The 22,612-nt window shown below is 43.1% G+C and overlaps 1 protein-coding gene across 1 annotated transcript in view; it reads left to right on the top strand.

Annotated features, from left to right (window-relative positions):
- The window catches only part of dcc (DCC netrin 1 receptor), a 506,882-nt gene that overhangs the window by 291,556 nt on the left and 192,714 nt on the right, over positions 1-22,612 (top strand). Inside the window, exon 15 of the mRNA XM_037692532.1 lies at positions 17,964-18,142. Coding sequence (XP_037548460.1) covers positions 17,964-18,142 — 179 coding nt within the window. The remainder of the gene's footprint in view (positions 1-17,963; positions 18,143-22,612) is intronic.

Raw genomic sequence — 22,612 nt, 5'->3', positions numbered from 1 at the left:
AGGTCCTCCAGAACCTCCAACAACTGGTCTCCTCAGGTTGTCCAGAACCTCCAACAACTGGTCTCCTTAGCTCCTCCAGAACCTCCAACAGCTGGTGTCCTTAGATCCTCCTAAACCTCCAACAACTGGTCTACTTGGGTCCTCCAGAACCTCCAACACCTGGTGGTCTCAGGTCCTCCAAAACCAGCAGCTGGTCTCATCGGGTCCTCCAAAACCTCAAAGAACTGGTTTCCTTAGGTCTTGGACATTTACAGACTGTTGTCAGAAGAGCATGAGATGCTTCAGAGGGAATGTGGACCTGGAAAAAGTTTAAACATATGAGTTCACTCCATTATATTTTCTAAACAATGCTCAAGTAAGTTTGTTTACTTTGTTCTATTGTGACACAAAGCTTTTACTCAACAAACCAATGTTTGTCAGAGTCAGGGTTGTATTAAAAATTAAAATACTAGAAAGCGCTCAAAACAAGCGCTAAATGTGTGAACTGTTTCTTTAATGTCTGGAATAGAGCCAATAGCAGCACTTGTCCTGAAATTCCAATCTCTGAATATGAAGCAAGGGAAGCAGAGTGACAGCTGCCATCATCTGCTTCCTGTAAGTGATCTTCCACATCAGCAAGCTAAATTAAATGGATCTGATTCTGAGCTGAGCTTCAGCTTATAAACGAAAGAGTTGGCTCAAGAGCTCAGCCCACAGACTCATCAATCCTTTATTACACCCATAAACTCATACAGTCGGGTCTCTCTTGTAAATGAGTCCTTGTGGCTCAATGGGACTAACCTGTTTAAATAAAGGTTGGATGAATAAAAACGTGACGTTCCTAAGATTTTTCATCTCAGTAAAGTGATTCAACAACTCTGTCTCTGAAACACACAGGTGGAGGAAACTAAATGAGATCCTGAGTCGTAGCTATGGCCCTCTAGCTAATGATCTGAGGAAATGCGGGGATTGACGATGATGAGGAGGAGATGAAGGCTAAATGGAGTTTGAATAAAAAGCAGAGACCTGAAATCATATGTAAGGTGGAAATAAAGGAATCAATGTTTTCATCACCTAAACCTAAAATTGTTCCTAAAATTGTGAGTCAACAACAGATTTTCAGAAAAATACCAAAATCCCAGGAATGACTTGTTTATATCTCTTGGAACAGTAAAAATCTGCTTTTATGAAGGTTTATTATTATTATTATTAATTTGGGGCCCAAACTCTTCAGGTTTTTTTATGTTTGCATCCAAAAGTGGCTCCAGATTCATCAGGTGTTTTCCAGAACTTCAAGGTTCAAGTTTCTTTATTGTCATTAGCATTGCATGTGGTACATGAGGTGAAACAAAATTGTGTACACAGGGTCCCAGTTTACATCCAACAAGAGCAAAAAAATAAATTTAAAAAAGAAACAGTAATAAGGATCTAAGGTATAAACTAAAAAACACGCTAAGAAACACGGTAAACACTAAAAGTACAAAACAATATGCCGAACAACAGCAGCACGAACATGAGTCTGTGTGAGTAGATGAGTACAAATGAATACAGCGGCATAAAATAATGATGACAGCATGAGATCAGCAGCATGGATAATCAGCACATATCAACAATCAAAGTGGTATTACATTGATTTTTTTATTTTTTATTTTCCACAATAATAATCCTGATTAGGAATTTATGAGTCTAACAGCTTCAGGGTAGAAGCTGTTCCTCAGTCTAGTCAGTGGTTCTGCACTTAATGCTCCGCAATCTCCTGCCTGATTGGAGCGGTGCAAAAGGTGTGTGTACTGGGTGAGTGGGGTCCTTCATGATAGAGGTGGCCCTCTTCCTGCATCTGGTAGTGTAGATGTCTGTGATGGTAGGGGAGGCTGACTCCAATGGTCATTTGTGCAGCCTTCACCACTCTCTGCAAAGCTTTTCTTTCTGCAGCTGTGCAGCCTCCATGCCACATGTTAGTGATGGAGCACAGGATGCTCTCCACTGCACACCTGTAGAAGGAGGTGAGGGCTGCGCTTCCCAGTCCAGCCTGCCTCAACTACCTGAGGAAATAGAGTCTCTGCTGTGCTTTATCGTTCAGGCTGGTAGTGTTGTTGCCCCAGCAGAGGTTGTCTTTCAGGTGCATACCCAAGTACTTGTAGCTGGAGACCACTTCAACCGCAGATCCTCCTATATTTTGGGGGGGGGGGGGGGGGGGGGGGGGGGGTCCTTCTGAAATCCACAACCATCTCCTTTGCATTCTTCACACTGATGTGAAGGTTGTTCTTCCTGCACCAGATTTCCAGGTGTTCCATCTCCTACCTGTAGCTGGACTCATCGTTGTTTGTGATACATCCCATCACCACTGTATCATTTGCAAACTTTACGATATGACAGCCTGGATAGGTAGGTGTGCAGTTACAGGTCCTTTTAAAAAAATTAGCATATTGTGATAAAGGTCATTATTTTCCATAATGTAATGATAAAAATGAAACTTTCATAGATTTCCGATTCATTGCACACCAACTGTGGCGCAACTGGTAGAGCTGCTGCCTCTCAGCGAGCAGGTCCCTGGTTCAAATCCCGGTCCAGGGGCCCTCTGGGTGGAGTTTGCATGTTCTCTCCGTGCATGCGTGGGTTTTCTCCGGGTACTCCGGTTTCCTCCCACAGACCAAAAACATGCATGTTAGGCTGATTGGTAACTCTAAATTGTCCCTAGGTTTGAGTGAGGGAGTGAATGATTGTTTGTCTCGTTTGTCTCTATGTGGCCCTGTGATGGACTTGCGACCTGTCCAGGGTGTACCCCGCCCCTCGCACAGTGATTGCTGGACATGGGCACCAGCGACCCCCGTGACCTAAAATGGAATAAACGGGTAAAGATAATGGTTTGATGGATGGATGGATGCACACCAACTGAAATATTTCAGGTCTTTAATTGTTTTAATATTGATGATTATGGGATACAGCTCATGAAAACCCCAAATGCCTGTCCCAAAAAATTAGCATATCATGAAAAGGTTCTCTAAACAAGCTATTAACCTAACCATCTGAATCAACGACATAACTCTAAACACCTGCAAAAGATTCCTGAGGCTTTTAAAAACTCCCAACCTTGTTGATTACTCAAAACCGCAATCATGGGTAAGACTGCCGACCTGACTACTGTCCAGAAGGCCATCATTGACACCCTCAAGCAAGAGGGTAAGACACAGAAAGAAATTACTGAACGAATAGGCTGTTCCCAGGGTGCTGTATCAAGGCACCTCAGTGGGAAGTCTGTGGGAAGGGAAAAGTGTGGCAGAAAATGCTGCACAACGAGAAGAGGTGACCAGACCCTGAGGAGGATTGTGGAGAAGGGCCGATTTCAGACCTTGAGGGACCTGCGGAAGCAGTGGACTGAGGCTGGAGTAGAAACATCCAGAGCCACCGTGCACAGGCGTGTGCAGGAAATGGGCTACAGGTGCCACATTCCCCAGGTCAAGCCACTTTTGAACCAGAAACAGCGTCAGAAGCGCCTGACCTGGGCTACAGAGAAGCAGCACTGGACTGTTGCTCAGTGGTCCAAAGTACTTTTTTCGGATGAAAGCAAATTTTGCATGTCATTCGGAAATCAAGGTGCCAGAGTCTGGAGGAAGACTGGGGAGAAGGAAATGCCAAAATGCCAGAAGTCCAGTGTGAAGCACCCACAGTCAGTGATGGTCTGGGGTGTCATGTCAGCTGCTGGTGTTGGTCCACTGTGTTTTATCAAGGGCAGGGTCAATGCAGCTAGCTATCAGGAGATTTTGGAGCACTTCATGCTTCCATCTGCTGAAAAGCTTTATGGAGATGAATATTTCATTTTTCAGCACGACCTGGCACCTGCTCACAGTGCCAAAACCACTGGTAAATGGTTTACTGACCATGGTATTACTGTGCTCAATTGGCCTGCCAACTCTCCTGACCTGAACCCCATAGAGAACCTGTGGGATATTGTGAAGAGAAAGTTGAGAGACGCAAGACCCAACACTCTGGATGAGCTTAAGGCCGCTATCGAAGCATCCTGGGCCTCCATAACACCTCAGCAGTGCCACAGGCTGATTGCCTCCATGCCACGCCGCATTGAAGCAGTCATTCATGCAAAAGGATTCCCGACCAAGTATTGAGTGCATAACTGAACATGATTTTTTGAAGGTTGGCGTTTTTTGTATTAAAAACACTTGTCTTTCATTGGTGGGATGAAATATGCTAATTTTTTGGGACAGGCATTTTGGGTTTTCATGAGCTGTATGCCATAATCATCAGTATTAAATCAATTAAAGACCTGAAATATTTCAGTTGGTGTGCAATGAATCTGAAATATATGAAAGTTTCATTTTTATCATTACATTATGGAAAATAATGACCTTTATCACAATATGCTAATTTTTTTAGAAGGACCTGTATATGTGAGCAGAGTGAACAGGAGAGGGCTCAACACAGCCCTGAGGGGAGCCAGTGATGAGGGTTATGGTGGATGAGGAGAAGTTGTAGATCCTCACAGACTGCAGTGTGTTTGTTAAGAAGTCCAGGACCCAGTTGCATAGGAAGGGGCTTAGTCCTAGTGTGAGTAGTATGTCCATTTGTGTCTGGGGGATCATGGTGTTGAAAGCAGATGTGAAGTCCACAAGGAGCATATGAATGTAGGAGTCTTTCTACTCCAGGTGGGTGAGAGCAGTGTGGATCACAGAGGAGATTACGTCTTCTGTTGATCGATTCTTGTGGTATGCATACTGCTGAGGGTCCTCGCTGATGTCGATGGAAGCTTTGATGTGGGTCATGACCAGTCTTTCAAAGCATTTAGTGACTATCGGGATAAGGGCTACTGGCTGAAAGTCATTCAGACCATTCACTTCAGAGCTTTTAGCATTTAGGAACTGGATTGATGGTGGCTGTCTTCAGGCAGGTGGGAACAGTTGCCAGGTTGAGGGAGGAATTAAAGATGTTAGCCAGCACCTCGCAGAGCTTATCGGCACAATCTTTCACCACCTTCCCCGGTATGTTGTCTGCGCCAGTTGCTTTGTGAGGATTAATCCTCCTGAAGGTTGTCCTTACTTCTGCTGAGATCATGCTGAGGAACTCCTCTTCTTGTGTTGAGGTGATTCTGGTGCTAGGTGGTCTGTTCTTGTCTTCAAAGCATGCATAGAACCTATTATGAGCATCAAGCAGTGATGGGTCCCAAGGGCATTTTGCACCCCTGTTTTTATAGTCTGTTATGCACTTAATGCCCCTCCACATGCTCCATGGGTCTTTTGAGGAGAAATGTCCCTGGATCTTCTGTGCATATGTTGCTTTGGCCCTCTTAATACCAACAGCCAACTCTTTCCTTGTCCTCCCCAGTTCCTGTGAGCCGCCAGGCCTGAAGGCAGCATCCCTGGCTTTCAGCAGGGTACAGACCTCTGCATTTAGCCAGGTTTTCTGGTTCGGGTAGCACTTCACAGTCCTGGTCATCGGCTTGTCGCCTGCTGCTGCTGCTTTTATGAGAACTTCAAAAAAAAGTCTTGTTAATGTCTCATCAATATTCTGCCTCGTTCTCGCCTCGCTGACCCCCCCCCCCCCCCCACACACACACACACACGCATACACACACATGCTGCATAGGCACAACCGATTTCCCAGCAGCCACCAATCCACCATTTAATCAATGACCCGAGGACGGTGCAGAGACTGGAAGAGTCAGAACGAGATGAGGGGGTGATGAAACTGGCTTGGAAGAGGCTGGGGGAACACGGTGAACAGTAGAGGATAGAAAGTGAGAATCCAAAAAAAGCAGCGCAGACTGTAGGTGTGGAGTGCAGAGGGGTTGGTGTGGGGTGGCGGGTTCCCTCATCAGTATTCTGTCTGGACCAGAGCTTTATTGTGATGCTGGACCAGTTGAACCACAGCACCTCCCTCATCAATCTCCTTCTCTCTTCCTCCGTGTCTCATCAGTCTCCCTTTCCTTGGCCGGCCTGCAGCCCAGCATTTCTGTTCAACCACAACACGCCAGATGCCACTGCCATTTCCTCCCAGACAGAACTAAACAAGGAGGTTTAATGTTGCTCATGAACTAACAACCAGGGAAAAAACTGAGGCCTGCCTTCTTTAAGTTCTTTTCCTAAAATGAACAACAAAAAAACACAACATATTCTATTGAGTCATTATTTATTCAACCACAACAAAAAAATCAAGCTTTGAGTAAATTAATTTTCATTCATGGACTGTCAGTTTGACTCACCACATTGGGTTCTCTACTCATCCATCCATCCTCTGGTTCTGGTTTTGGACTCAGGTCACCTGGGAAGCATCATTCGGTCTTGCGCCATCATATCCATCTGAGCTTCTTACCCCCTACATCCCCTCTTGCAATCTCAGATCCTTAAATCTGTTCTTACTTTCCACTCCCAGAACTCGACTGGTGACAGAAGGAGGGAGGGCTTTTATGGTCAGGGCTCCTAATTTGTGGAATGCTCTTCCTTTAAATATTAGACAGGCCTCTTCATTGTCTTATTTTAAATCATTAGTTAAAACTTACTTGTTTAATAAGGCTTTTAATATTTGAATTTCTTTCTTTTTTATGTTGTTATTTTAATTGATTTGGTATACTTTTGTGTTTTTGATGTCATTTATGATGTTTTAATTGATTAATGTGAAGCACTTTATAACATTTGTTTGAAAGGTGCTGTACAAATAAATTATTATTATTATTATTATTATTATTATCATTCCAGGGAGGTTGAGATCTCTCACTCTCCTCAGCCACCTCTTCCAGCTCTTCTGGAGGACTCCAAGGTGTTCCCAGACCAGCTGAGAGACATAAATTCCTGCATGTCCTGGGTTCAGCACGTCTCTTCCCAGTTGGACATGTCCAGAACACCTCCCTCAGGAGGCATCCAGGGTCCATCCTGACAAGATGTCTGAACCTCATCAGCTGTCTCTTCTGGATGTGGAGGAGCAGCGGTTCTACTCCAAGTCTCTCCTGGAGAACTGAATTTCTCACCCCATCTCCAAGGAGAGTCCAGAGAGAACACATTTAGACCTCCTGAATTCAGGATCTAATTATTTCAGTCTCTACCAAGAGTCCAGGACCACAGGTGAGGTAGGAACGTAGATCGAGCGTTAAATAGCAAGCTTCTCCTTTCATGTCAGCTCCCTCTTCACCACAATAGACCAGCTCAGAGTCCACAATACTGCAGAAGCTGCACCGGTCTGTCTGTTGAACCGCTTCAAGTTCAAGAATCTTTATTATCCCCGAGGGGCAATTAGTTTCACAGTCAGTAGATGTGTACATATACACACACAAGCACATACACACACATACACATATATACATATGCATACATATATATACACAAGACATTAAGACATTAAAGTAACAGTATTGAAATTAGTGTTCATTGAGAAACTTGATTGCTACAGGGATGAATGAGTTTTTCAATCTGTTTGTTCTACATCTGGGCTGCAGAAACTTGCGTCCAGATGGAAGCAACCTGAACTCATTATGGAGTGGGTGATCAGGATCTGCCAGAATCTGCCTGGCCTTATTCACTGACCTCACCTTGTGTAGGTCAGCGAGGTTCTGTAGGTCTATGCCAGCAGTTTTGCTGCACATCCTGACAATCCCTGAGAGTTTGCTCATGTTCTAACATGTCAAAAGTCCAAACCAACAGATGAAAGTAAAGGTTAAAATAGACTCAATAAAACATGAATAAAACATTCTCATGCTGCTGATTATTTCATGCTGCTGTATTCATTCATTCGTACTTATCCACCCTCACAGAGTCATGTTCGTGCTGCTGTTGTTCGGTGTATTGTTTTGCACTATTATATTATTATATCTTAGATCTTTTAACGTACCATTTGATGTTCGTTTAGCATATATCTTAGTTTATATCTTAGATCCTTATTTACATTTTTTTTCTTTTTACACTTTATATTTTTGCTATTGTTAGATGTAACTAGGACCCTGTGTACACAAATTTGTTCCACCTCATGTACTACATGTGATGTGAATGACAACTAAAAGAAAAACCTTGACCTTCATTTTTTCCCTCAATGAGAACAAAACCAGAGATACTTGAAGTCCTCTTCTTGAGGCAGAACCTCAACCCCCAACCCAGAATCCAACCTCTGTCTGAGGGCCATGGCCTAAGATCTGGAGTTTCTGAACCTCATACCGGCTGTGAATCATTTCAGTGAGAGCTGAAGATTGTGGCACAATGTCAACAGGACCACATCATCAGCAAACAGCAGAGACTGAAACCTGAGGCCTTAGAATCAGTCCTCTTGGCTGTTGTTGGGCTTGTGTAGCTGGTTCCAACTGTTTGGTTATGAAGCCCAACTCACCTCTGCATGAAGTAAAGTATCTAACGAACCCAACCAGGTCGAAAGCTAAAACAAGTTTTTTTGTACAAAGTAGCACCTGAAGGAGAGCTGTAGTCTAGTGTGGATTGACTGTAAGGAAAGACACTTCCGGTAAGATGGCGCCCGTGTACATGGCTTGCAATCCACCTCTGCTGATGGTGTTCAGATTATTTTTGTTTTGTTCGTTTTTCATCTGTGATATAGAATCACTGCTGATGTATGACCGACAACAGCTTCTGGATCTTCGTTTTTCTGTCATCGATGTCGCTTATTTGGAACAATATGAGTGTACCTCTGGACACCCCCCCCCCCCCCCCCTGCTGTTGGACGTGCCAGCTTACCTCCGCTGCACTCCTCACCTCCCTGCCCGGAGACATCGCTTCAGATGCCGGGGAAAACGTGCTGGGCGGCTGGTAAAGCTTAAAGCCCTGTGCACTGCATCTTCCTCTTCAGCTGGTGATCATGGTTTCCATCGCCAGCTTCCCGCATGCCTGAAACAGGTAAACAACAGGAGTTGTCAGCCGGTGCGCATCTCGGACCGACCCGGAAGGGCTGTTATTGAAAACCTGTGGCCATTGGCGCGTGCAAACTTCTCCGCTGCTGGCTCCACTTTGGACAATATCTGGATGTGTTTGGTCAATGCAAGATCTGTTACCAACAAAACTTATCCTCAGGGACTACTTTCAAGAGTACAAGTTGGACTTTATCTGCATCACAGAGACTTCGATGTCTCCAAGTGAGTCCAGCGCCTTGACGGAATTATTGCCATGGAACTGTCTGTGTTTTAACGCACCACGGCCATCAGACAGGCGCGGTGGTGGATTATTAACAATATTCAAATCAACTTTTGGGGCAGCACGGTGGCGCAACTGGTAGAGCTGCTGCCTCTCAGCGAGCAGGTCCCTGGTTCAAATCCCGGTCCAGGGGCCTTTCTGGGTGGAGTTTGCATGTTCTCTCCGTGCATGCGTGGGTTTTCTCCGGGTACTCCGGTTTCCTCCCACAGACCAAAAACATGCATGTTAGGCTGATTGGTAACTATAAATTGTCCCTAGGTGTGAGTGAGAGAGTAAATGTTTGTTTGTCTCGTTTGTCTCTATGTGTCCCTGTGATGGACTTGCGACCCATCCAGGGTGTACCCCGCCCCTCGCACAGTGATTGCTGGACATGGGCACCAGCGACCCCCATGACCCAAAATGGAATAAGCGGGTAAAGATAATGGATGGATGGATGGAAATCAACTTTTGACTGTAAACAACTGCCCATCCCAGTTTCCCGTGTCAGCTTTGAGCTGAGCGTCTTTGAACTCGGCCATTTGCCTCCGACGTTATTTGCACTCATCTACTACCCACCTTGCTCTAAGGATTTCATGAATGAGATTTCTGACTTCTTGGCTGATATCACACCAAAATATAATTATGTTTTCATTTTTGGGGACTTTAATTTGCATGTGTGCTATCCTGAGAAGCCCTTTTTTAAGGACTTTTTAGATTTATTGGACTCGTTTAATCTAATGCAGCATGTAAACGGTCCCACCCAAGAGCGTGGGCATATACTGGACCTTGTTTTAACTCGTGATGTGACTGTTAGTAATCTTGAAATTGGTGATAATGTTTTTTCAGACCACATGCCAATCAAGTTTGAGTTCACCCTCCCCCATCTAACTCCTAAGCCGTGCATTCCTGCACGTTGTAGCCGGACCATTAACCATTTCACTGCCACGCGTTTCACTGATGTTTATAACTCTGAAATGATAATTCAGCCCCCGGTGTTTCTCACCACCACTGAGGAGCTGACATCTCAGTTCAGCTCTGTCTGCTTAAAGACTCTGGATCATGTTGCACCTGTTAAAACCAAAAAATCAAAACTCAGAGCAGAACCTTGGCTGAGTGACGTCACCAAGGCCGTTAGGCAGCAATGTAGGAGGGCGGAGCGAAAGTGGAGGAAAGACAGGCTGCAGGTCTCTTTTCAAATACTTAGAGAGAGTTGGCGCTGTTATCAGAAAGCAGTGAAAGCTGCTAAATCCAAATATTTCTCTGATATAATTACATCAAACTCTCACAACCCACGGGTCCTCTTCTCCACCCTAAACTCTGTTCTCCACCTCACTGAACCATCTCCTCTGGAAGCCTCGACTGAGCTGTGCGAGAACTTCTTCCATTTCTTTTTGGAAAAAATTGCGACCACCCGGGCTCTCATTTCCCCTCCAACTCATGTCCCATCCATCCCACCTCAATCTGTAGCTCTATCAGATCATTTTGAACCCATCACTCTATCTTCTCTAGAGCAGGACATGTGCAGTTTAAAACCTTCTGGTTACCCCTTTGATGAGGTCCCCCCTCGACTACTAAAGGAGTTTTTTCCTACTCTAGGTCCGTCCATTCTTGCCATAGTAAACAGTAGTTTATCCACTGGCATGATGCCAAAAACCTTTAAACATGCTGCTGTCCAGCCTCTCCTGAATAAAACAAACCTTGACCCCTCAGTCATGTCCACCTTCCGGCCTGTCTCCAAACTCCCATTTGTTTCTAAACTACTGGAGAAAGTAGTTGAGTCCCAGTTGAAGTGCTTCCTGGAGGGTCACACCATCTTAGAGCTATTCCAATCTGGCTTTAAACCTCTCCACAGCACTGAAACTGCCCTGCTGAAGGTCTTTAATGACATTTTCTTAACCACTGATACCAGTGATTCTGTGCTGCTTGTCCTATTGGACCTCACAGCTGCCTTTGACACCATTGACCATGAGATCCTCATTGCTAGGTTAGAGCAGTGGGTGGGTATCACAGGGACAGCCCTCAATTGGTTCAGATCTTACCTCACTGACAGATCCTTTTGTGTCTTCATCAAGGATTTTAGTTCTGCAGCGGCAGAGCTTAAATGGGGGGTTCCACAGGGGTCCATCCTGGATCCCCTCCTATTCTCTTTATACTTGCTGCCGCTTGGTGCTATTTTCCGGAAACACAACATGCCCTTCCACTTCTATGCCGATGACGGTCAAATTTACTTCCCCCTAAGACACAATGGTACATGCTCTATTCAACCTCTGCTCGACTGCCTGACTGACATCAGGGACTGGATGGCTTTAAACTTCTTAAGTTTCAATGAAAAGAAGTCTGAATTCATGTTGTTCCCTCCCAATGACGCGATCACAAACCACTGCATCGACCTCTCCGCTCTAACCCTGTCAGAAAAACAAAGAGTCATTAATCTGGGAGTGATAATGGATCCTTCCCTGAAACTTAATCATGTAAACATGATTGTTAAATCATGTTTCTTCCAACTGAGGCGGCTGTCTAAACTGAAGCCCATATTGTCTAAAAATAACCTGGAGACAGTAATACATGCATTCATTACATCTAGGCTTGATTACTGCAATTCGCTCCTGTTTGGTATCAGTCAAACCTCCATAGCATCTCTACAACTTGTTCAGAATGCAGCAGCCCAATTTTTAGCCAGTACAGGCAAAAGAGAGCACATTACAACAGTTTTGGCCTCCCTGCACTGGTTACCGGTTCACTTTCGAATCCAGTTGAAAATATTTATGTGTCTACAAATCACTGAACAGTTTCGCCCCCCCGCCATCTCTCTCTCTCTGATCTGCTACAACCGTATGTCCCACCACGCTCCCTGAGGTCAGCGGACCAGTTGCTCCTCACAGTTCCAGGAACTCGTCTTAAGCGCAGAGGTGACAGGGCCTTCTCTTTTGCAGGACCAAGATTCTGGAACGAGTTACCTTTGCTTGTCAGACAGGCCCCCTCCCTCTCGGTTTTCAAGTCCCATTTAAAAACTCACTACTATTCAGTAGCATTCAACACCAGAGGATCTGTGTTTTGAACCTGTACACTCCGCACTGGTTCATCGTCATTATCTGTATCGTTTTTATGTCTATATTTCTGATTTACTTCATTTTGTATTTTGCTTTGTGTGTTACCTGTTGTTCTGTCTGTACAGCACTTTGGTTGGCTTTGTCACTGTTTTAAGTGCTCTATAAATAAAATGGTATGGTATGGTATGGTATCTCCGACCTCAGTGGTGGAGAAAGTACTCAAACACTGTACTTAAGTAAAAGTACAAATAAACAGACAAAAATGTACTCTAGTAAAACTAGAAGTGCCACATTAACATTTTTACTTAAGTAAAAGTAAATAAGTACTTGCTTTTAAAATACTTAAAGTATTAAAAGTCAAAGTACTTGCTGGATGTATTACCTAATGTAATGGTCTACATATATTTAAGTCTGCATACCATATTTATATTTTCTGTAATACATTAATAGTGTTGTTCCATTTTAATGAACAATGCTGCAGATAATAAATGTTTTAATTGTGTTTACTCTGACACATTTCACACTTGGACTTGTGATTATGTGCATCAGAATTTCAGGGATGGCATGCAGAGTTAAATGCCATTAATCAAAATAAGAAATAGGAATTATTATACTTTTGAAAATTTTTATTTAACACAAATCAAAACCAATGTGTCATTTTAACTGCAGTAAACACATTTAGGTAAAAGTTGTCTGTCTGAACAAAAGGAGCATTAGACCCAACTAACAAAGGAACAGGCTCTGATCATTTCAACTGATATTTCAACTCCAGTTTGTCATCAACACTAGTTAAAATACTGTCTCTTCAACCTTGTAATGGATCAATATTGAACAATATTTTAACTTTCTGACAACATTTTAAAAACTTGGACCTGAGTGTCGAGCCATTTGGAGACGTCTCTTGTCTCTTGTCCCAACATCATGAACTGACACATTTTAATATTGCAGCAAGAATTTCTTGTTCAAGTTCAGAAGAAGTTGGTTTTCAAAGATTTTTGAGTCCAATCTGGTTCTTTTGGGAGAGAGAAGCTGTCCTGTTGTACTGAGCAGTCTTTCAATAAGGCCATGGGTGGAGCATATCTTCTGGGTGACTCTCTTGCAGTGGAATACATTTTGGGTGTGTTAGTGGTGCTGTGGGTGCACCCAGCTCAGTGACATACATACTAGAATATATGTCATTGGCCCAGCTCTTCTTGAAGGCAGGCCTAACGTTACCTGCCCACTTTGCAGTGATTCAATGGACCAACTCCCCTCTCACCATTGGTTACTTTCAAAGCAACAAACAAATCAAAAAGCCGCAACATGAATGTAACTTGTAATGCAACGCATTATAGAAATGTAGTGTAGTAGAAAGTACAGATACTTGATGTAAAATGTAGTGAAGTATAAGTATAAAGTACCCACATTTAATTCTACTTAAGTAAAGTACAGATACACAAAAAATGTACTTAAGTACAGTAACAAAGTATTTGTACTTAGTTACATCCCACCACTGTCCGACCCAAACTCTGACCCGACAACTTTAATAACACCATAGTAACTCAGACAACCAGCAGTTCTGAGAGCATCAATCAGATCAACTAAATTCTTCTTTCTGAGTTTCTTGAGTTCTAGTAACTTGGTTGTGGTGTTTCTCCAGTCTTTCCAGGTTTGTGTCATTCTATAATCTCAGTAACATTTTGGCTCAGTGTGGAACCCCCCCCCCCCCCCACCACCACCACCACCACCACCACCACCTCAATATTCAAGCAGTAGAACCCTTCTTGTATTGCCTCCCTGCAGGCTGATTTCATCATAAATGCACAAGACTAACACTAACCCAACAGATGCAGCAAAGGGGGGTGTTAAAGCTGGATTTGAACTCAGTTCAAAGTTGGGGCTGAGATGAGGTAGAGGCAGGGCAGCCGACTGTGGACCAGAAAATCATTGTTTGACTCCCAGCCATTCCCAGATGTTGTTGTGTCTGAGCAAGACACAAATCCTGGCCTAGCTAACATCCCTGGGAAGGTGCTGAAAGAATGTGCCCATCAGCTCTGCAAGGTTCTGGCCAACATTTTTAACTCCTCACTTACCCTGGCAACAGTTCCAACCTGCCTGAAGACTGCAACCATCATCACAGTCCCAAAGAGCTCTACAGTGACTGGTCTGAATGACTATCGGCCAGTACCCCTCACCCTAATAGTTACTAAATACTTCAAAAAAACTGGTCATGACACAAATCAAACAACCATCCACATCAACGAGAACCTTCACCACTGTGCATACCGTGAGAATCGATCTAGAGAAGACACCGTCTCCTCTGTGGTCCACACTGCTCCCACCCACCTGGAGCAGAAGAACTCATACGTCCATATGCTCTTTGTGGACTTCACATCTGCCTTCAACAACATGAATCCTCAGACCCTGATGGACAAACTACTCACACTAGGACTAAGTCCCTCTTTATACATTGAGGTTCTAGACTTCTTAACCAACAGACCACAGTCTGTGAGGATCCACAACGTCTCCTCCTTCACCATAAACCTGAGCACTGTCTCCCCCCAGGGCTGTGTGTTGAGCCCCCTCATGTTCACTCTGCTAACCTATGACTGTGCAACAATCCATCTAGGCTGTCATATTGTAAAATTTGCAGATGATACAGCAATGGTGGGGTGCATCACAAACGAGTCCAGCTAAAGGCAGGATGTGGGAAATCTGGAGATCTGTTGTAGGAAGAACAACCTTCACATCAATGTGCAGAAGATGAAGGAGATGGTCATGGACTTCAGAAGGAAGAAACACACATACCCCACCCCTGAACATAGGAGGATCTGTGGTGGAAGTGGTCCCAAGCTACAAGTACTTGGGTATGCACCTGAAAGACAACCTCAGTTGGGGCAACAACACTACCAGCCTGAAAGATCAGAGACTCTACTTCCTCAGGCAGCTAAGGCAAGCTGGTCTGGGAAGTTTCAGTCCTCACCTCCTTTTACAGGTGTGCAGTGGAAAGCATCCTGTTCTCCAGCATCAATGTGTGGCATGTAGGTTACACAGCTGCAGAAAGAAAAGCTTTGCAGAGAGTGGTGAAGGCTGCACAGAAGTCTGTTGGAATCAGCCTCCCCACCATCACAGACATCTACACCTCCAGAAGCAGGAAGAGGACCACCTGTATCATGAAAGACCCCACTCACTCAGAACACACACCTTTTGTCCTGCTCCCCTGAGGCAGGAGGTTGAGGTGCATTAAGTGTAGAACCACTAGACCAGGGGTGTCATACTCAAAGTGCATTCACACCAGCCCTGTTTAGTCCGCTTTAATTGAACTCTAGCTCGTTTTCCTAGGAAGTCCGGTTTGTTTGGGGAGGTGTGAACGCGCCATCGAACTCTGTCACGGAACAAAGAGGCAAACTCTGGCCTGGGCTAAAACCTAGGTCTCGGTCCGGTAGAAGATAACTCCAGCGCGGTTCGAGTACAATGTGAATGTAATCAGACCGGTCTCCGCTCCACAAGCAAGAAGTGGAGTGTAGCGCAGGGCAAACAAGCACGCATTTCTCTTACCTCATATGGAGCCGTCAGCTGCCTTGTGTGAAAAACAACATTCTCCATGATCTTCTGCCTCATCTTACGCTCATGCTGAGTCCATTGTTGAAAAATGACAAAATATAACTCCTAAAACTGCTAAAACTTGACGCCACTCCGTTTTTGTTTTTATTTCCAGAAGAAGAAGAAAAAGAAGAAGTCTCTTTAGAGGTTTTTGTGTCGTTTCTTTCAGTAGTTCTTGATGCAGCACCACCACAGGAGAGCAGGGGAACAGGTTGGTTCAGCAGGTTGGCTCGACTGCACAGTGCAGTGTGAATGCAAACGCACCAGCTCAAATGTAAACTAAATGTCATGAATATTGGTCCCCAACCAAACCGAGTCTACCGGACTATCAGGTGTGAAAACAACCTCACTTACACATTTGGGCCAAAATTAAAACCTTTTTCAAACTAATGGCCAGTTTCAGAAACTACATGAACTCAAATCAGATTCCAGAACTCTTTTCTTGGTCACAGGTTCCTCAACAAGTGTTTGATTGGTCTCATTGGATGTTCTCTGTTGTGCTTTCAACATCATCATAAAAATATTACTGAAAAAAATTCAAGATATATAAGTATTTTACATTTCACATATCATCTTGGGGGCCAGATAAGATGTCAGCGAGGGCCACATTTGGCCCCCGGGCCTTGAGTTTGACACACATGCACTAGACTGAGGAACAGATTCTACCCTATGGCTATTAGAGTCATGAATCTTTAATCAGGATAATCACTATGAAAAATCACATCATGTTGCTGCTGATCTATTTCGTGTTGCTCTATTCATTCGTACTCATCTGCTCACACAGACTCATGTTCATGCTGCTGTTCAGCGTATTGTTTCTATGCTACTAGTGCTTAGTGTGTTTTTAGTTAATCCAACAATTTTCAGTCAGGTCATCTGGACAGTTTATTTTTTTTGCTGAAACGTTTCACATTCCATCCGGAAGGCTTCATCAGTCAAGGAAACACACAAGACAAAAATTGATTCTTCCCCCAAACAGCTTACTCCAAAGTGGAACAAACCAGTTATGTTGGTGCTAAGATGGTGTCTTTGGCATGCCCCCTCCTCCGATGCAGGCCTTCTTCCTCATCGACAGTCATGTCAAACTGGTTCAAAACCAAAAAAGTCCATGCTCAATAATCCAGGTATACAATCCAACAATTTTCAGTCAGGTCATCTGGACAGTTTCTTTTTTTGCTGAAATTTTCACCTTCCATCCGAATGGCTTCATCAGTTAAGGAAACACACAACACAAAACTGATTCTTCTCCCAACCAGCTTACTCCAAAGTGGAACAAACCAGTTATGTTGGTGCTAAGATGGTGTCTTTGGCACGCCCCCTCCTCCAATGCTGGCCCATTTTTAGTTAATGTTTTTCTTAGTTCATATCTTAGATCTTATTGCTATTTTTCTTTACATCTTTACTTTACATTTTAATACTTTTGTTGGATGTAACTGGGACCCTGTGTACACACTTTCATTCCACCACATGCACTACATGTGATGTGAATGAATAATAAAGAAACTTGAATCCTTGAATCTTCCTGGTGTAGATCTATTTCCTGTTGTAGACCTACTTCATGTTGTAGATCCACTTCCTGTTGTAGATCTACAAATTACTTCCTGTTGTAGAGCCACTTCCTGGTGTAAATCTACGTCCAGTTGGAGGTCTACTTCCTGTCGAAGACCTACTTTGTGTTGTAGATGGACCACCTGTTGTAGATTTACTTTTTGTTTAAGATCTACATCCTGTTATAAATATATACTTCCTGGTATAGATCTATTTACTGGTGTAGATCTACTTTCTGCTGTAAATCTACTTATTGTTGTAAATTAACTACCTTTTGAAGATCTACTACCTGTTGTAGATGGACTACCTGTGGTAGATCCTCTTCTTGTGGTAGATGGGCTTCCTGTTGTAGATCCACTTCTTGTTGTATATCTACTTCCTGTTGTAGATGGACTTCCTGTTGTAGATCTACTTCATGTTATAGGTGGACTTCCTGTTGTATATGAACTTCCTGTCTTCTTACTCTTTGTTTTGTTGTCCCTTCCCTTCTGGTTTTCCTCATCTCCCTCTCCGTTCCTTCCAAATTTTCTGTCATTTCATCACTTCCTGTTTGTTGTTAAATCTCGCCGTGTACTCATGTCTTCATCTGCAAATCATTATAACTCTGCCGGGTTCTGTTCCCGGACCTCCTCAGACCCCATTGACCCATTAGAGGATGATCTTTTCCACCTCTTTGATAAATACCCCACTCCCATGCCAGACACCAGCACCCCCATGATCCCACCAGTAGGAGTCCAGGCCATAGCCTTGTCCTCGGACTCTGTTCGAGTCTCCTGGGCCGACAACTCCATGACAAAGAACCAGAAGTCCTCGGAGATCCGGTACTACTCCGTCAAGTGGAAGTCCAGCTTCTCGACCGGTGGAAAGTTCAAGGTAAAAACACGGACCGTGGTTCTGCTTTATATTTTTTGTTGCATTTGTCTCTAAAACCTGTGAGTGAGGACCACTTTACGGGGTCTAATGGGAATTTATGTATTAAATGATATTTTCCTAAGAAAGGACACACCAACACTAAGTGGCAGACAGCTGGGAGCCTGTATTCAGCCTTGATGTAACTCTTCTTTACAGCCTGTTCAGGTTTCTGAAAGGTGTTGGTTTTAGTTAAAAAGCCCGTTGGTGAGGCTTCCTGTTAGCCATTATTGAATCCTTGTGGTAAAAACGACCAGCTGGAGTTGACGCTACAGGACAATGTGAACCCGAAGGGTCCAAATGCAAACAGGGAGACTTCCAAAGCAAAGATTTGCCAACACATATAAATATGCATTTTAATTCATGCTTGGTGGAAATCCAAATGAAGCCTGAAACAATAGAATAAATTATGATTATTTTCTATCCATTGATCATCCCTGAAGACTTATTCAGCAAAATAAAAGTTATTTACAGAAAACTGACTGACATACTGTATGTTCAAAACCCTTAAAAACTTTAGGAAATCAGTCTGTGAAAAAATTATTCCTTACAGTGACACTTCAAGACTTAAGAAAAAAATATCAAAAAACAGAAGCTGAGCAAAACACTTTGTAATATGATTTAAAAATGATTAAGTAATAAAATACAACAGACAAATTTAAGAAAATAAAATACCTTCACAACATAAAAAACATTTATTCATTACTATGTAAATGTAAAAATGTTAAATCTGGTCCTCTGGACATGCAAAAGTCAATTCAAGTCAAGTCAACTTTATTTATAGAGCACATTTAAAACAGAACCTGTTATCAAAGTGCTTAACAACAACAACAATGACAACAACAACAACAATCAATGAGAGTAAAATTAAAGAGAAAAAAATGCAATACATTAATAATAATAACTGAAGAATTAATAAAAAGCATTTAAAGCATAGGGTCACAGAATATCCTGATACATGCTCAATAATCCAGGTAGAAAAATCCAAAAAAGTTCAATCTGGTCCTCTGGACATTCAAAAAACAAGAAAACAAAAAAACAAAAAACAAATAAAAGAAAATGTAGAAACGTTTCGTCTCTCATCCAAGAGACTTCCTCAGTCTGAGGTGCTGTATTCAGCTCAGTCTCTTAAATAGCACCTTCTTAGAGTGGATCAACCAGTTTGCTGCTGACAACCCAAACCAGCTGATCACATGCTCAAGAAGGACCATCAGCCTAACAATGGATCATTAGCACACTGATGGCTTTTTACTATTCACGGGGGGTTGAGTGATACTAGCAATCACAGCATTGTAAGAGGGGGACAGTTGAACCCGGAGGCTCCACCATTGGCCATGTGAGCAGCTGGTTTTGGTTGTGAGCAGCAAACTGGTTGATCCACTCTGAGAAGGTGCTATTTAAGAGACTGAGCTGAATACAGCACCTCAGACTGAGGAAGTCTCTTGGATGAGAGACGAAACGTTTCTACATTTTTTTTGCTTTGTTTTTTGTTTTCTTGTTTTTTGAATGTCCAGAGGACCAGATTGAACTTTTTTGAATAGGGTCACATATTTAAAAAAAAAAAATCCATTAGATCAATTTACACTGTGTGAAATGCCTGCGAGAACAGATGAGTTTTGAGCAGGGATTTGAACTGAGGAAGGGAGGTGGCCTGCCTGATGTTGGGGGACAGGTTGTTCCAGAGTTTAGGGCCCATATGACTGAAAAAACCCGATCTCCTCTGAGCTTCAGTCTTGTTTTTGGAACAACCAAAAGCAGCTGATCGGATGATCTCAGGGCCCGAGAGAGAACGTAAGGTTCCAGAAGCTCAGAGAGGTAAAGGGGTGCGAGGCCATTTAGGCACTTGAAGGTCAACAGAAGAATTTTAAAGACTATCCTAGTATGAACAGGGAGCCAGTGAAGGGAGGGCAGAACTGGTGTAATATGTTCAGACCTAGGAGTTCCGGTTAAAAGCCGAGCAGCAGTATTCTGGACGAGCTGAAGACAAGAAATAGAGGCCTGGCTGATCCCAGCATAGAGTGCATTGCAATAGTCCAATCGGGTCTTGACAAAGGCATGGACTAGTTTCTCAAGGTCAGGTCTGGACAACACTGGCTTGAGCTTAGCTACCTGTCTTAGTTGGAAGAAGCTTTTCTGCAGAACAGAGTTAATTTGTTTGTCGAACTTGAAGTCAGAGTCTAAAACCATCCCAAGACTTTTACCAGACTGCTTAAGATATAACTGAAGAGAGTCCAGGTTGACAGGATCAGTGGTCCATCCTAATGATGGACGTCCATCATTAAACAGGGGTGGAGGCCTACGTGTTCAATTGTCCCCCTCTTACAATGCTGTTGTTGCTAGTGTAGTATGACAATATATGAGATATATATGCATACAATATTCACGAGTTCCTCATCTTTCTGACTGTGTAATGTCGTGCATTGAATTTAACAGAAATGTAACGAGAGACGTTATTTATCTTTGACCCATCAAAATGAATGCGGTCATTTATTTTCAGAATCAAAATTTAACATCAAACATTTACATTAATTTGGCAAAATATGAAAATAATAACAGACAAATTTCACAGAAAATGAACTTCAATCACGCGGCGGTTGTTATGATCGAGGTCGTACCCAGGATGAAAGACCAGAAAACTGAACAGAGACCAGGACTCGAAGTACCAAAAAACAGTGTTTATTTACAAAAAGTGATAATAAAGGTGATGACGTCTCTGTACAGGTGTCGGGGAATATTTACAATATATATATACAGGATCACCTGAGGGGCAGAGGAAGAGGTTAAAGGGAAACGCAGGAGGGACTGGAGTAAACTGTGAGGGATCTTTCTTACGTGACGAGAGGTTGAATAGGAAGGATCCAAAATATAAACCCAGGTTGGAGTGGCAAGTGGTGGAAGGCAAAAAGGCAGCTGCAGGGTCACAGGAGGGATTGAGGAGGAACTCAGGAGACTCAGGCAGGTCCGATGACAATACGAAAACAGGAAGGCTCTGAGAATGCAGAGAGAGACAAAACTTTACTTTTATAACTAGAGAACGCAGTTTGCTGGCTAGAACATTTACTACCGTTGGCAGGCAATGTCCCAGCGCCTGTAGAGTGGCTTCTGAGTCTTCTTATACTCCTCCTCAGGTGTGGTGCTGATCAGCTGCAGCTGCTGGTAATTAGGGAGCTTGAGGAGAGAGAGGAGTGCAGGGCAGGATCCCAACAGCGGTGACTGAGGACTTTGCTTCAGATATTTCTAAAATATCTGTACTGATTTTATGAGATAGAGGAGAGTTTTAAGATGAAATGGAGATTTATCTTACAGAGAGATATGTGAGGGAATTAATCTGTTTGTCCAGAACGTGCACGCTTCATCAGATCTCAGCTTGCCTCCGGTACACTTTAGTCAAATAGAAACTGTTACCTGGTTGACGTAGATCAGCTCGGTATAGAATCCTTCCGACTATTTCAGCGTCTCCGTTGAGAGCAGCTGAAATCCTTCGAGAGTCGTGCGTGGTTTGTTCAAACAGAAGTTATAATCCCAAAACGTCTCTGGATCATCCTGAACGCGTTTGCACCCAAGAACTCTGAACTCCTTTCATTCTTCAGAACTTCTCAGACTCTAACAGAATCTTTCAACTCCAGCAACTCTCTAGTTCTTCATCTCTGGAATTCTCCTGAATTCTCCCCTGAACTGGGAAGTTGCCACATTTTAAATGGGTCGACTTCCGGTTCATTTGAGAGCTTTTGATTGGTCGATGGACCAGGAATAGAGGTGTGGTTTATGATGTAAGATGTTATTAAAAGTCAAGGATTGTTTAGTAACAAACAGAAAGATTATTGTAGGACTTCAGACTTCGTGGAGTCTCACACTTATAATCTTCTGCAAAAGTTTAAACATGACATCTTTCTCGGTAAACATTTTAGTTGACCGAAAACCGACCTTTCACATACTTACAAAACTTGGCTCATTTCAGACAGAAAATCAAGAAATGCATATTAACCTGATTTCTTCTTTAAATGAGGAATAAAAATCATTACTTACTGTTTATGTAAAAATAAAAATGAGTAGTTCTCTTCAACCTGTAACTTTGAGTGAACTAACACAATTTTGATTATCAAACATTTGTAAAACAGTGATGATTATAAAAATTGTCTTTTCTGCTTGATTAATTCAAGAAAGAAAGTCACCAGATGGCTCAAACTGTATTCAGATCAATGAAATAACAGTCTCTGTCCATCTGATAGATTTGAGGTCATCAGGGTCAGATCAGGGTCAGATCAGGTTCACTACAGTCCCCCCTTTGGAAATCATCACCTGTCCATGGGGATGAATTCCAACCGTGAACTTAGACCTTCAAATGTCCTTGAACTTGATGTAATCCAGCAAGGAAGACCAAAGTCAGAAGTAATCCAGCAAGGAAGACCAAAGTCAGAAGTAATCCAGCAAGGA

Source organism: Nematolebias whitei, chromosome 18 (assembly GCF_014905685.2).
Source record: "Nematolebias whitei isolate Nwh7 chromosome 18, NemWhi1, whole genome shotgun sequence".
NCBI classification, from domain to species: Eukaryota; Metazoa; Chordata; class Actinopteri; order Cyprinodontiformes; family Rivulidae; genus Nematolebias; species Nematolebias whitei.
Note: the sequence above shows the minus strand (reverse complement) of the source record. Positions and strands in the feature narration are given on the sequence as shown.